The sequence below is a fragment of the Passer domesticus genome, chromosome 2, assembly GCF_036417665.1.
Source record: "Passer domesticus isolate bPasDom1 chromosome 2, bPasDom1.hap1, whole genome shotgun sequence".
NCBI classification, from domain to species: domain Eukaryota; kingdom Metazoa; phylum Chordata; class Aves; order Passeriformes; family Passeridae; genus Passer; species Passer domesticus.
The window spans coordinates 123552378-123567598 of NC_087475.1; the positions used below are offsets into that span (position 1 = coordinate 123552378).

A 15221-nucleotide genomic window follows, 5' to 3' on the forward strand; every position below is an offset into this window, starting at 1 on the left:
GAAAGTCCAGTATAAATAGCACATCTTCCAACTTGCCAAGTTAGACGCCTACATTTAGCCTTCTATAGTACCAGTTTGGTTTTCAGAGACACCAGCAGTGGTAGCTGCTAAACATCACACACTCCATTTGTTAAAATGGCTGCCTTGAGGATTCACAGTCCTCCAAAGAAACATAAACACTTCTGAGTGAAAAAACCCAAAACACAGTGGAGAAAATGGGTAGTAAAAAAAATAAAATGCTTTCCATAGAAAATTTTATTCTAATATTTTCTAAAACTTCAGAGGTCCTAAAAATGTGAGTGGAAGCATCTGTTTAGTTCTGAAGCACAGTATATTTACTCAGCATCAGACACAGTCATACTAAAAATAAGTCTTAAGAATGTAAGATCTGATCATGCTCTTATTCAGAATTAACCTACTGAGTAACCTTTCCTGCTTTAAATAATCACTATTAAGCTTTTACAAACTCTAGCAGCTCCTCTACACTTTGGCCAACCTCAAAAATAAGAGTTGGCCTACAAGTGCCCTGAACCAGATGAAATTTCTTTTAAGAAAACAAGCAGAACATATATTGACACCATTTCTCAAGAAAAAGAGTTTTATGGATTCTTGAACAGATCAACTGTAATGACACATGTTTGAAGTGAGCAGGTAAATGGTATTGCAAGATGCCAAATACTCATTTCCACCAAAACCAAGGCATGACTATGAATAAATAAACACCTTGATAAGAATTAGCTTTTACTGAGTGTCTTTTATTTCATGGTTAATATTTTTGCATGATATGTAGTGGGGAGAATTCAGCTTTACGTACAAACGTGGTGAGAACCAGTATTCCCCAGAAGAAACCTGGAACCTGCCTTTCCAGTTGTCATCTGTACCCAACTTTGCCTTTGAATTCCTCATGTGAACTCAGAAATTCAGAAACCCAAAGCATCCAGATATGGGATGAATAGGTAAATTTTACAGAAGGGATGCCAAGGAGAATCCAGCATGATTGGGTTCTATATCTGCACTGACTGGGGCTACATATCCCCCCAAACCAAAATTTATTATACAAGACCAGACCAGAAACATAATCGGAAGCTTTTTTTGCCTATGTGACAACCTTTATAATTTCTCACAATTCTTTTTGCTCTCTGTTTGTCTTCTGAGGGAATTTCATGCTCCAATTGACCAATTTCAAGTCAGAAGACTCCAAGCAATTTGCCTCTGGAGAATTGTGCACAAACCCAAATCTGAGGAGCACTGGCTCCAGCCCCTCTGCAGCTGCAGAGCCCCAGCCTGTGCCAGCATCTCCCAACACACAGCTCTGCTCTCCTGCAGGCTTCACTCTACCAAGTCTTTTCTCAGTGAGCTCTAATTTCAACCAGAACCAACCTATCCTCCACAGACAAGGTAGCTTCAGGGTCTCTGACCTCTAATAAATGATTTGCTCGTCAGCATATTATAAAAAACTTTACCAGCAGACCTTTTAGTCTTAACGCATTTCCTTGCAGAGCACACAGAAGCATATTCACTCTGAATGCTCCCATGCAACAAGATATTTAAAAAATGAAAACCCATGTTCCTATGCAGCACCAGCAACTCAGCTGTAAGTCTTATGAAACAAATTCAGAAGCAGGCTGTGCCACAAAAAAAAAAAAAAATCTTCTGGAAGTGTCACTGGAGACTTGTTTCATTTCTGATCACCAAAAGAACGTCAGTTCAGAATTTACCTTAAAAAACTCCTTGCAAAAATTTTTTTCAGCTCATGTAAGGATGCAGATGAAAGCCTGATTATACAAAGAACCCAGTGTGCATTCTGTCACATATTTCAAATAGTAAGAGATTCCTTCTTTCCTGTCCTCACAGGAAGCTATTCAATTCCCTATAAAGCCTTAAATCAGTTTCACAAAAGACTTTGACAGCAACAAGAGAGGATGTCAACATGAGTTACGTTAGATTTGTCAAAAGTAGGTGCTTGTAGATATTTCTTCTATTGTGAAAAATATATAAAAAGTTAAAGGGGGACTAATTCAAGGAGGAGAGGGAACATGTTCTGACATCTTATATGACAGACATCTTGTATAACTTGCCCAAGTGGCAGCGGTTATAAAACTGTGTTGTTGATTTGGAAGGCCAGAAGCAGGAGGAAACCTGCTACCTTAAATGCCTCATTCCAGTGCACCCGTAAAGAACACGTTGTCTGCATTTCTCAAGTGCTTGCCATTGAGATGACAATCCCTCCAACCCTGTTTGTACCACACAACAATGCAGAAAGCAAAGAGCCCTGTACATTTTCCAAAAGGTGGAGGCAGACCACGCAGGCTGATGGAGCATCTCAGGCCCCCAGCAGCACAGTTCATCTGCACAGCAGGACACTGCTGCCCAGTCTCCCTCTCCCCAAGCATGCCATCGTGAATCCTCCCCTCTTACCTCACACTTCCAGATATTTTCTCCCCAGTGCAGCAGTCTGCTGCTTTTACAAGCATATCCATGCATGATTCCCTCAATTTCTTCTGATCTAGATCTGGCACTTGTAACTCCTGACTACCCATCTCTGACCATCTTAAAATTACACTGCAGTTTATTTTTTTTTTTTCCACTTAGCTTTTATTCCACTGTATAGTTAACTGACAGCTTCTAAAAAAATTATGTTAAGGTACTTCAAACTTTCTGTTAAGGTACTTTGACTTTGAAACACCTTCTGGTGGAACCAGAAGGTTACTCAGCCAGCTGGTTTCTATGCTCATGTAAGGTATTAATAAATGGGAAAAATGAAAGACTTGCTGGAGAAAATACACTGTGGCCTAACTGAATAGTTGCCACATACAACTTAGATGAAAGATTTTTAGCCAGAGAGGACAGCTTCATGATTTAAATCTGCAGTCTGAAATACTTAGTGTCCTGGGACGTCACGGTGTATGTTTGAAAAGGTCAAAAGTTTGATTGAACAAAGTGATTTACACTCAGTTGATTCTGCAGGAAATTTCAAACCTAATGTTCCATAAAGGCAATTAAGAGTCAACGACAATTTTAATAAAAGCAAACACAGCCTCTGTGACCTTGGAAGGAATGTTTTTCCTTCCCCTTGCCCTTTTGGGTAGTACTTCTTGATTATCTCCCACATCTGGGAAAACCAACTCTTTGAGTCTGAAGGAAGAGAGCACACATCAAGGCTGACCCAAACACCAGAGGCTGCGAGACCAAGACCAGCACGAAGGGATCACTCCTAGCCCTTCCTCACCTTATTTCCCCAGTACCTGGCAGCAGCCAGCCTTCCTACCCCAAACCCCAGTGTGGAACTGTCCTCACCTGCTGCCCTCTCCTTTTTCCTTTGTCCTACTCAAGGATTCAGGTGCCCAGGACTCGCCCCTGCCAGGGAGCAGGGACAAGCAGAGCTGCTGCTGTTTCTCACTGGTGTGCAAGAGCTGGGGACAGCAGTGAGGTCTCCCCTTAGTTTCTCATCTCAAGGCTGAAGAAAGCCACTCCTCTTGGCCTCTTCTGAGATGTAATGAAGACTCAAAGCCAGGACATTCTTTTACACTCTTCAAGCAAGAGTGCAGCTCCAGGTGTGGTAAGAAAAGCAAAGGGTTTGACTCAGTTGAATACACTGCACAGCTGAACAACCCTACCAAAAAAAAAAAAAGCTCAGCGGAGAAAACAATCCAGTGAATTTGTTTTTGACTTAATTTATTTAGCTCAATTTTGCATTTCACATCTCTTAAAATATAAAGTTTCATTCTTCAGAATCAAAAAAAATCTTTGCTTTGGCACCAACAAGAACCTTTCCTTTGGACCACATCCCATCTCTGGGTAGGCACCCCTCTCTGGCAGGTAGAGAAATGCTTTGAGGTCTGCATTTCTCCCACAGCACAGCCCTGAGAATGACCACCCTCCACAGTTCACCCAGGAAATTGGGGGCAGGATGATCCTGCTCCTTCCCCAAGACAGCCTTATGATTTTGGGTGGTATTTGGCTGACCTAGCAGGATGGAGCTGCCCAGGTAGTTTATGCCCCTCCTAAAGTGGCAGCAGGTCACTCTCAGCAATGACTCCCTGCCCAGCTGAGCACCAGCAACTGAACAACACTGCATTTCCATGGCCAGAAAGCCATCAGAAGATCAACAAATCAACACCAACAAACGCAGGAGCAGCAGCTTCTCCACTTCTCAGGAATTACCTGATGAGACCACTGCTTGGAATTAAGTGATGAATTTCCGTTCATTCACTCTTGATTGTCTGCCAAAGGCATCTATAGGGAAAGATGAATGTTGCTGCTACTGACTGAAATCAAAACCATAATACACAACAATCCATCAGACAAATTAAGGGCTGTGTTTTGTTATCACCACAGGCCTGCCTCTGACAAGCAACATAAAGGAGAATTACAAGCTCTGACACAAACTTATTAACCAGAATTATGTAAGCCTGAAGGATTTTATCAGATGTACTTCTATCAAAATAAAAGGGCGGGATTTGCTGACAGTAGCAAGGTGGGAAATACTAATTGCTAATACTAAAATACATCAATTAGAGGTATAACAACAGGTTTACTACACCTAAAAATAAAATAAATAATAAAAAATCCCTCACAGAACCCAGTAAAATGTAAGATAGTAAAACTGTAAACAGACGGAAATTTCATTCTCCTTAGGGCTACCTCCCTTCTGAATGAAATTGCCTGCAATGCTCTCACTCAATTATTCCTGGGACCTGGCTCTTAGTAGGGTGTGAAATGTAAATACATGTTTTGAGCATCTGCTTTGGAAATCATCCCCCTCCCTTTTCTACCTACAGTAAGAAAATCCTTGCAGTTGTGGCGTTCTGAGTTTTTTCTCACATCCCTATCTACAAGGTTCATAACAGAAGGAAGAAGAGAGGTCTTTAAAATACTTTGTTGCATTGAGGTACTACTGTCTTAAGCAGGACTATTTAATCAAAACATTTAGGGTAAATAAATTTTTAATTTCTTTCTCTTCAGCCATGTTCAGCAATGCAATAAAGATCCTCCTTGCTGAACTCCAGAACAAGCTGTGCAGTTTCCCAAGCACTATTGTTCTGCACACCACTATTTGCAACACCCACTTATTGTTACTGGATATTAAAAAAACCCCACCAAACTACTGGAAAATAGACAAATGGCAAGCAGTCAATAGAAGAGATGTGGGTCATATGACTTTGGGGCAGGAGGAAAACACCCAAGTTCTGCCCTCAGTCACCTGCACAAGGCACCACTCATTACCACCACTGGGATTCTTGAGAAGATGGCAGGTATTCACTGCAGGAAGTCCATTCTCAATTTTGAAGCCAAATCACTGCTTTTTAGTGACAAGCAATATATATAAAAGTAAAAGAATTTTACATTATAGACAAGAAAGATAATGGGGCAAATCTGTGTTTTATATTTGTCACGCACGTTTTGAAATCGTAATCTCTCTGATGTAAATTTTCAGCAATGAGAAATGAGGTGAAGTGCACCCCAACTGTTCCATGGTTTTATTTTTAGGGCTTATTTCATCAGCTAAAGGTTGTCTTTTAACATCATTAAGGAAGGCAGGGGCCAAGAGTAAACACAGTTTTCACTTTTATACCTACCAGTCTACCCAGAAGATGCCATCTTACCTAAGTAAGAGGGTTTTTCTACTCTTAAGCAACAAATATCTTACTTTGTAATTGCTTGCTCCCTTTCACTTCTTCAAGGCAAAGAAACTTTCAACCATCTCAGAGAAACGGAAGACTAAGGGATGAAATAACTGGAGACTTAGCCCAACTCTCCTCACCCACCTTCTGTGCTGCAATTACTGTCCACAGTAATTGTTGTCTAGAGACTTTGCCAGATTTATCATGGTTTTGTCTTTTGTGCTTCTCCTTTACCACTTGCCACTGTTGGGATTAAAGGAGCAAAAACCTTTGAGGTACAAATTACCACTGAGCCAACCAGCCAGGGTGATGGAGGAATAAATAATGTGACCTACACATTTTGTCCCTCAAAAACACGTACTCCACAGACTGAGCTCATGAATTCCACTTTCCTTGGCCCAAGGCCTGGAAACTCAAGTCTTCACCAAGTGCCAGACCTCCCACTGAGGGCAAAATTAACCTCAGTTAACAGGTCAGAGCACTCTGATATCCTTGTATTTCACCAAATATTGCTTTAAGGATATGAGGAGAATGAGGTTGTCTGAGTAGAGGCATCTGAGACCATCTGGTAGGTTTTTGAAATCTGAAAGGTTGTTTGGTTTAGGCTTTCTTTTTTTATACAACTCTAATGGGGATTATGCAATCTAACAACCATCCCTCTTCCACTTACCATTGCAACCTCCTCACTAACCACAGACAGTCCCTAACACAGTATTTCACTGCAGTTTAGAATTAACAAATTCATTTACATCTTCCTCATGACAAAGGAAACTGCTGTAAGATTAATAATGCAGTGGTCACAAGGATTTGTAAAGCTCTCTGCTACATCCTGTCTCTACAGAAAATGCTGAAATTGCAGTTTAATGCAACAATCAATGGAACCAATACCTTTGGATTTAAATGGCTCACGAGCACATCTCACATGACTTTTAGGACTCAATCACTCTTAGGTTCACATCATCTTTGCTCTTCATGGTTTCCACACCTTCCTGATGCTTTGTGTTAAGTCTTTACCCCTTCTCCCCATCATTCCTCATGTGCTTGTAGCACCCACTCCCAAGAACACTCTTCAGCCAAATGGCAGCAATCAAGAGCTTTTTTTACAGTTTAGCCATGCTAATTGAATACCAGCTAGTTAATATTTGGTAAAAAAAAATCTAGTACTGGAAAGAATAAACTACTCTACATCCTTTAAACTTTTATAAACAGAAAGAGAATAAATCCAGCACAACCACTTCCATAAAAGAAAAAAAAAGTTATCCTTAATAAAAAGCAGTTATTCAAACTTTTTGGAAAGGTAAACAATGCAAGCCTCTGCTTCCCTGCAGTCATTCCAATTTTTCTTTATTAATTGCTTCAGAAGAGCAGTTCACATCGTGTGGTCAGGCAGAGAAAAACATAATTAAAGTTACACAGAGATTGTCTAACTTGTTAGTATCCCAAGCCAAAAAGGGCAGAATGTACACTTTGCTTTTGAGAATGAGCTTAAAAGGACATAGATTGGTTTAATGTCTCCCCTAATTCACAACAGCTACAATGAAAAAAAATTTACAACTTTTTTTCCATTTAAAAAAGTAATTTTCCACAAAAAACTTCATTCTGTATATAGGCCAATCCTCCCTTACCTTCACACTAGCAACACATTCTTTCATGCTTGCCTAGCCATGAGACACGTGAACTATACTGAAAAAGATCTACACTGGTTTGCAAAGATTACTTAACAATACAGGACAACATCAAAGGATGGTCAATTGAAAATTCCAACTGTAACTCTGACGTCAGGAAAACAAATATAACTCAAAAATTTCTGCACAGAGCGAAGAGGTCACTTCAGTGAGTTAACACTCACACTTTCCAAACTCTGCAGACTTTGATAAATTCCTTATTTTATTAATCTACATTTTTATGAAGAATTCACAAGAAGAAAAAGGGGAATGAGATCTATCTTACCCTGTAAATTGTGCACAGACAGTGAAGAACATACTACAGAAACAGCAAATAGCAGCAAGAGACTGATGCAGCAACTCAGCCTGTCCAACAGGTTTTGGGGAATACAGTTTGCTCAGGAACCAGACCAAATAACACCACGCTCCTGGCTCTCCTGGGAACAACTGAGGGGAGGAGAACTTTTCTCCTGCATTGATCAAAGCAGAGGTGCTGCTGAGCTGCAGTTTGGAAAAAGCACAGTCAGATGGGTGATACCATGATAAGAGTCTGGGATGAAAATCAGTTGACCACGTCACAGACCAAACCAGAGTGCTCAAGAGAACACAACCAGTATTACTATTAATTACTGTATTTTGAAGGTGGAAATACAGTTTTAACTTCACTTAAATAGGTATCATATCACCTATTCATATCCTGATTAGCCACTGCATTTATGACAGAAAGCTTCAAATCATTATTCTGCCAAATAATAGGTAAGGGCAGAGTTCTGGACACATCCCCAGTATGGAAATGGAATTCAACAAGCAGCTATTTTGGCTGGCTCCTATTTGGAGATGAAACATTTCACATGCCACCAATAAACAGACTGAGCACAACTCAAATTAATTTAAAAAAATATATAAAAGAAAAAAAGGTGCTTCTTCTGAGCCCATCCTCCCATTCTGCAATGCCAGCAGGAGCACTGTGATAGATTTATTGGTTACTCCCAATCACTACTTTCTGCTTAAATTTAAAATAAATATTCTGGGCCTTTCTGAAAGCCTGAGTCATCATCACTTGCAGATCCACTGCCCACAAAGAAGTCCATGTTCTACACACCCATCAAAAACTGGACAGGTACCATGGGCATACATTCACACCTAACTCCAAATCCATGCTGTGCTGACCCACATGCAGCCAAATTTTCAATGTAACAGCTACAAATTATTTTGGAAAATATGTTTGAGAGTCATAAAAGATTTTGTAATAGACAGTGTTGACCACAATCAGCGTTTTAACTGTTCTACTCTTGAACACAGAATGGTGCCCTTGCCACAACTTTTTTTGTTTTTTTTTTAAATCATCTTTTAAAAATACTACAGTACTATAAAGAATGCTCTGTGCTTTGGCTAATTGAAATTAACCTTCTTTACATCACAGGAAAACCCCAAAGAACTAATGGAAAAAATCACATAAGCAAAAAAATCACCCACTCAAATTAGGGAAGATAATTTAAGTGAGAAAACCTTACTTGCAGAAGTAAAATTACTGAACTGCTGAGATATAAAAAGGACAAACATTCAAACTTTTATATAGGCCATAATATGGATGGAAATAAGCTCCTTACACTTAACATATTTGTAAATGCCATATCTAGTCAGGAGACTTCTAAACAACTTCTTTAAACTTATATTTTGTTGCAGTTGACTTCTCCCCTGCTCATTTATTTAGGGCAGCTGCTACTGGGGTTTTGCACAAAGACAACTCAGGGACACTCCAACCACTCTTAGAAATGACGGACACTTCTCATACAGTCAGCTGAACTTGGTCAGCACAGTTCTGTACACACACACACAAACATCAACATATTTAATAATAAATTCTAAAACTTACTTTTCTGTATCTGAGGATTGTTTCCAGCCTCCTTGAAGATCCTGTGTGATATCTTTCCCAATATTATTTAAGATGGCACCATCTTTATTTACAGAATCCTCTTTTTTTCTAGCTGTAGGCTCTTCAATTTTCGGGTGCTTTGGCTGCATGTCCTTTGGAAAGGTATTCGTGCTCTGTAAATCCTTTTCACATCTGTTGGGTTCATCTTGGAAGGTAGAGGGTTTAGATTCTACCAAAGAAGATCTTGTTGCAATATTAAATAAGCTTCCAAGGAAATGAAAAAAGCCTTCTCGGGGTTGCTTGTCTTTGTCTGATGTTTTGCTTCCAGGAGTCAAGCTAGGAAGGCTATTAGCCTTTTTCAGCTCCTCCTGGATTTCAGACTTGCTAAGTTCTTCTGTGGAATGGTTCTTCTCTTCATTTTGACATGCCTGAGAAAATACAAAAAGCACATAAAGATGATGGTTCCTGTCATTTTCACACATTCCCAAATTCCTTGATTTTAATTTGCACCTATGCATTGTATTCCTTTCAGGAGATCTGTCATTTGAAAGGGTTAAAGCCCACTGCTTGTTGTCTTCTCTTTTTGCACCAAAGAGGTCCCTATTCCACAAAAAGTAAAAAGTACTGACACATAATACTCCCAAAGCAGCTGCAGTGGAAAAATATACAGGACAGATGGCAACAATTGCTTCAACTGGCATCAAAAACATGGGGAAGAAGCAAGGAACATTTATTTCACACTTCAGACTAATCCCCTCAGAAAGCACAGCTTCACAAACATGTGCTTGTGAGAACAGTTTTCAGCTTGCAAATCTAGGCAAGAACACCAAAGCCAAACACAAACACCCCACAGCCTTCTGCATGTCTGAAAAACCGAGGAGAATCAAGAACAGAATGGGGATAAAACAAACTCAACTCACATCCCAAAGGTGAATCCCACCTATTATCCTTAGCAACTTGATGTTGAACCCTCTGGTCAGCTCTCCTTCAAGTGCACAGCTGTTTCCAAATGGATTTGTTGTCTCCCACCGTCTCCAGCACTCCTTCCCTGGTTTCCACAGAGCCAAAGTCCCACAGAGCACCAGCCCTGCACCTCTGACCTTCTGAACTGCCTGTCGGCCCTATCAGTGAACTGAAATGAATGAGCACCAAGGCAGGGCTTCACCTCATTCAAACCACATGCTCATTTCTTCCCTCAACTCAGCTGAGCATCTACACCCAGAGGCAAGGCAAGCTCTATTCCTCACCAATTTATGCCCTTGAATTTCCTGTGTCAGCTCCTCTCAGAGATCCAAGGACTGCTGTCCAAGCTCATGTTACTTCTGTCAAGACCATCTGCTCAAAAGGGTGATGCAACTTCACTGGAAAGCTTCACAAACACCAGACACAGCCACATTTTCAGCTTCACAATCTGCAAATGTGTTTTTTTCCCCTGGACTAAAGCTTTCTGGGAAGCACCTCCCTCCCCCAACCCCACCCTTTGTAGTGGGTGCCATAGGCTACTGCTGCCTATTTTATCTTTACAGTACAACCCTGTAATTTCAATTCCTGATTCAACTCAGTTTATTAACACAGATTAAAGTTACCCCAAGCTTTTCTCAGATGAGATCTAGCCTGCTCAACAGGAGTGGGAAAGAACATGAACAAAAAGTCCTATGCAAATTTTAGTTGTGTCAACAATACATTTGGATAAGAGTAATTGTTTCAAATTGGGCAACACCTACATAGAAAGCTACTATTTCCACTAGGTGACCAATCCTATTTCTACTTGAAGTAATCTTAAATAAACCAGCAGGCTTATTTGTTAATAGGCCACCTAGGATCATGTCAATGATGAAAAAAAGTGTTTTAATGAACCCAGCTTTCCATCCTTGGGGAACAGCCATTTCTTAAGAACTTTCAAGAAATATTTAGTGATACCGAAGCAATGGTCTTTAAACTTCAAGCAATGCTTTTTTACCCTTGAAATACAGAGCAGATGCAATTGCTTAATATTAAAATATGCATGTGTTGAAAATGGAATTACTGAAATTGTGAGGACAGAAATTGAACAGCACTAATTTGTCCTTGAGAAATCCACACAATGTCCATTCTCTTTGTATAGGCAAGACATGTGTACTATCACACTCAACTTCTAAGTAAACTTTTAAAAGTGGGCTAAGTCAAACTCTGGCCTTTTTTCATCCCACCTGTGACAAACCTCACCACTCCCCCCATACTTCTCTGATCAACAGCTGGTGCATCACAAAGAGGTGCAGTCACCCCTGTGGGATCAGAGATTTACCATTTACACGTCAACTCTACCCAAACTCAGCCCTGGAAATGAAGATGCAAACAGTGCAGCTTGGAGATGTGACACAGTTCTGGCTGCTGTCTTCAGTATCAGACAGGTAACACACAAGCCTGGAATGAACCTCTTGAATAACTGACTTTATCTCAGAGGAACTGAGTACTTTGCATAAGGAAATACGAAACAGAAACAAGAAAACAAAATTATTTCCAAAATTTGATGAGTGAGTGATTCACCATGTCAGCTTCAAAGTTCTACTGTCATATTTTCTTCCTTCACTTTGACTAACACCTCAGCATTCTTCAACGCCAGATTTTAATTCAACTTTAAGTGAAGGAGGGCATTTCTCCGTAGTTTTGAGATTTGTACTGTTCACACAGATTTGTCTAATCTAAAAGAGTACCCCAGTGCAGGAAATGTACACAAATCTTATTCTTTTCTCTGCACAACCCTTTTAAGCCATAAACATTTATATTAACTATTAAAATATCTATGAAGTTAACAACTAGATGCATTAACTATAAAATAAATTGTTACATTAAAAACTTGACAAGAGTTTAGTCTTATAAGTGTTTTTGTTTGTTGTTGTTTTGCTTGGTGTGGTTTTGCCCATTTTTTAAAACCGTTTGTATTCAGAAACTAGTGGAGGGTTTGGGGTTTTTTCCTATTATGAATCGAGACATCAAATATAGTTAAATCTCTACATGTGAAAGTCTCCTCCGAGCAGCTCTGAGACATAACACTTGTAAAGACTGCGCTGCTTATTTGTGAGCATAATTTATGCCCTGCTTGAAAAGCTGTTTTGTAGTCTCTGCTTCCAGAAACAGAAATCTATTTAGACTTTCCTTCCTCTTTAATCTTCCTTTCTTTACTTAACTTTTGGTAAATCAAAAGAACAGGAAGCTTTAATATGAAAGGGTCCTTCCATACATTTAACCATAAATAGCGTCTTGTATGAAAAAAAAGCCACAGAGAACATTTACACTGTATTTGAAGATATATGTGGATATTAACTCCTAACACAGAAGCTATGCAAATCCTTCTTTCTTCCCTTCAATATAATCAATCCTACTCTCCATATATTCTCCCTCCTGCTCCACTTTGCCATAACAGACAGCTTGAGCTATTGGCATTTCATCATTTGCACACAAAACCTCAATTCAAAGTCTGAAGCATTATACAAACAGCACTGTTCCTGCTGCAGATTTTGAAGTTTGTATTTTAAGATGGTGCCATATTCAAATTACTGAGACGAAAGCACATGATTTTACTTTACAAAAGCCAGTAAGCCTCTGGCACAGCAGGAGCCTTCAGGCACGAGTGCCTGATGAACACGCAGCACGGTGGTAATTCCACGAGCCAGTATCACAAAACTTTCACTTATCATTCCCCCTGCCTCTCTCCCAGTCTGTCTCTGACAGAAGTCCCTAGTGAGCACTCAGGGGAAAAAAAAGGTAAGGGAGTAGGGTTTATATAAAGTAATCCTTTCTATGGTACATCCTACCAGTTTTCAACAGTCAGGGCCTCTAGCAACACAACATTTGATTTTGTGTCATAATTAAGCTTGAGCAGTTTGATATTCACAACACTGCAGGAATATCAGTGACTCGTTTTACCTACACTTCATATGATCAGTCAAAGAAAAATAAATTTAAAAAGTCCTCTAACAGTGTCACAGCAGTCTAAATAGTTTCTCAGGATCACCAAGAAAACAGGAGTTTCTGGATGGAAACCTACCTGCCAGATCCCCTTTGAGATCCTCGCTGATGCACAGAAAGGAATTTTCCTGCTATAGTGCTGTCTTTCTGCTCCTTTTGTAACGAACTGTCATCAGTCTCCCCCTGCCTCCCCTTTCCCACTCTCTGTGAGCTTTCCTGCTTGTGACATGCTTCATGAAGCTTTAATTAGCTTTTAGTCCTTTGGCAACTCGCTCCTCCGAGTTTCACTGAGCAAGCCCTGGGTGACCTGGCCTGACCTTGTAGCTGAACTGAGGCTGGACTGGATGACACTCTGTGGTCCCTTCAACCTGAATTATCCTATGGGCCTGTGCCCTCACATGCAACCAGGCTGGTGTGGCAGAGTGTGAAACGAGATTAGGACTTCAATCAGGTGACCGAGGGACTGCAGTGATCAGTGACGCTGTGTCTGGCCACTGTGCTCCCACTTTGCTGCTCTGAAGCCTGCCAGCTGGGGCTCAGGGGACAAGCCCCGATGCCACATCTCAGGCAGGATTGTTATCCCAGCTGATTTATCCAGGGGCAGCCAAGTGTGCTCTCCAGGCTGTAATCCACCCCAGGCTGCAGCATGGACACCCGCCCTAAGCCAGCTGCATCTTGGCAGCCAGGCCAGGTGAACAATCCCCGAGGTGCACAGCAGCACCCTGGGGAGGCTAACCTGCCAGGTTACCTCAGTTTTCCTCACCTCCTGCCCAGCAGGGAACCTTTGTGACCACCCTTGTAAAGCATCTTTTCTCAGCAGCCGGGTGGCTGAAGTCTGAATTGCCCGAGGTTCTCAGTTAGCAAGGGCTACGTCCGTCTGCCAAAAATACAACCTCTTTTATTGCCCTAATGAGGGAAATGAAAACATTACCAGCATTAAAACACAGATATCCGTGAACAAAGCGTTAGCTTCCAGCCACAACTGCCAGACATTTGGGATTTCCCTCCCCATGAATGAATGCTCATTATGAAGCAGAAACTCCAGACACCCACGCAGGGACCTGTCGCATTCACATTTCTGAAAAATCCCTTTGCCCAGGATCTTTCTCTTGGGAAGCTGAGAAGCCTCAGAGAAAGGAAAACAATTCTTATCTCATTTGCCTCTCCTGTGTTGTGCTCACATGTGGAATGTGTTTGGAGATTGTTTACCCACAGGTGATTGTTTCATTGGATTCTGATGTGACTTGTTTTGTCTCACTGGGTAATCAGTGCCAAGCTGTGCTGGGACTCTGGAAAGAGTCACAAGTTTTCATTATTATTTTTTTAGCATTCTGGAAGTATCCTTTCTGTATTCTTTAGTATAGTATAATGTAGTATTCTTTAATATAATATAGTATCATGAAATAATAAATTAGCCTTCTGAGAACATGGAGTCAGATTCATCATTCCTCCCTGCCAGGAGGGTCCCTGCAAATACCATAGGGACCTCTCAGGCTGCCTGTCCTGTGGCACTGGGAGAACATCTGCACAGACACCCTTCTACCACCCCATCTCTCCTGCCCTTGTGGGAGAAGATGGCCTGCCATCAGAAAGACAGGATCATCATTAATTCACCCCAGGGACTTCCAACAAATCATTTAACCCCAACATCCTGATCTGAGAACGGGTCATGGCGCTACTCCCGAGTTTCTGTTTGCTGGCATTTAGAAATTAATTAACAGCTTCAGGCTGAAGTTCTGGGTGCACAAAGCAGCACATGTAGGCATTGCCGCATATAGTACAGGAAAATTAATCTTGTTCCTAGACTTAGCTTTGACCTTTCAACACCACTGAGATGGCTGCATTTCATTTAACAGTTATGAGCATCTCATTCAGTTTGAACACTGACACAGTGTATAAATTCTGTGTGCTAAGCAAAATCCACAGTGATACAGCTGGGACTGGTGGCAGGCTAGTTCATCCCCACGGGGAGTCATTAATGCAGGTTTTCCAACAGATTTTCTTTCTCTAGGAAGTTAAAGCATCTTTGGTAATCTCCCACTCTTTTTCAGTGAGTGGGACGCACCAAGGTGCCTTAAATCCACATGTGAAATAAGCTTCTGTTTTTTC

The 15221-nt window shown here is 40.8% G+C and overlaps 1 protein-coding gene across 1 annotated transcript in view; it reads right to left on the bottom strand.

The window, feature by feature from the left end:
• The window catches only part of CRYBG3 (crystallin beta-gamma domain containing 3), an 81503-nt gene that overhangs the window by 45906 nt on the left and 20376 nt on the right, over nucleotides 1-15221 (bottom strand). Inside the window, exon 3 of the mRNA XM_064411082.1 lies at nucleotides 9165-9592. Coding sequence (XP_064267152.1) covers nucleotides 9165-9592 — 428 coding nt within the window. The remainder of the gene's footprint in view (nucleotides 1-9164; nucleotides 9593-15221) is intronic.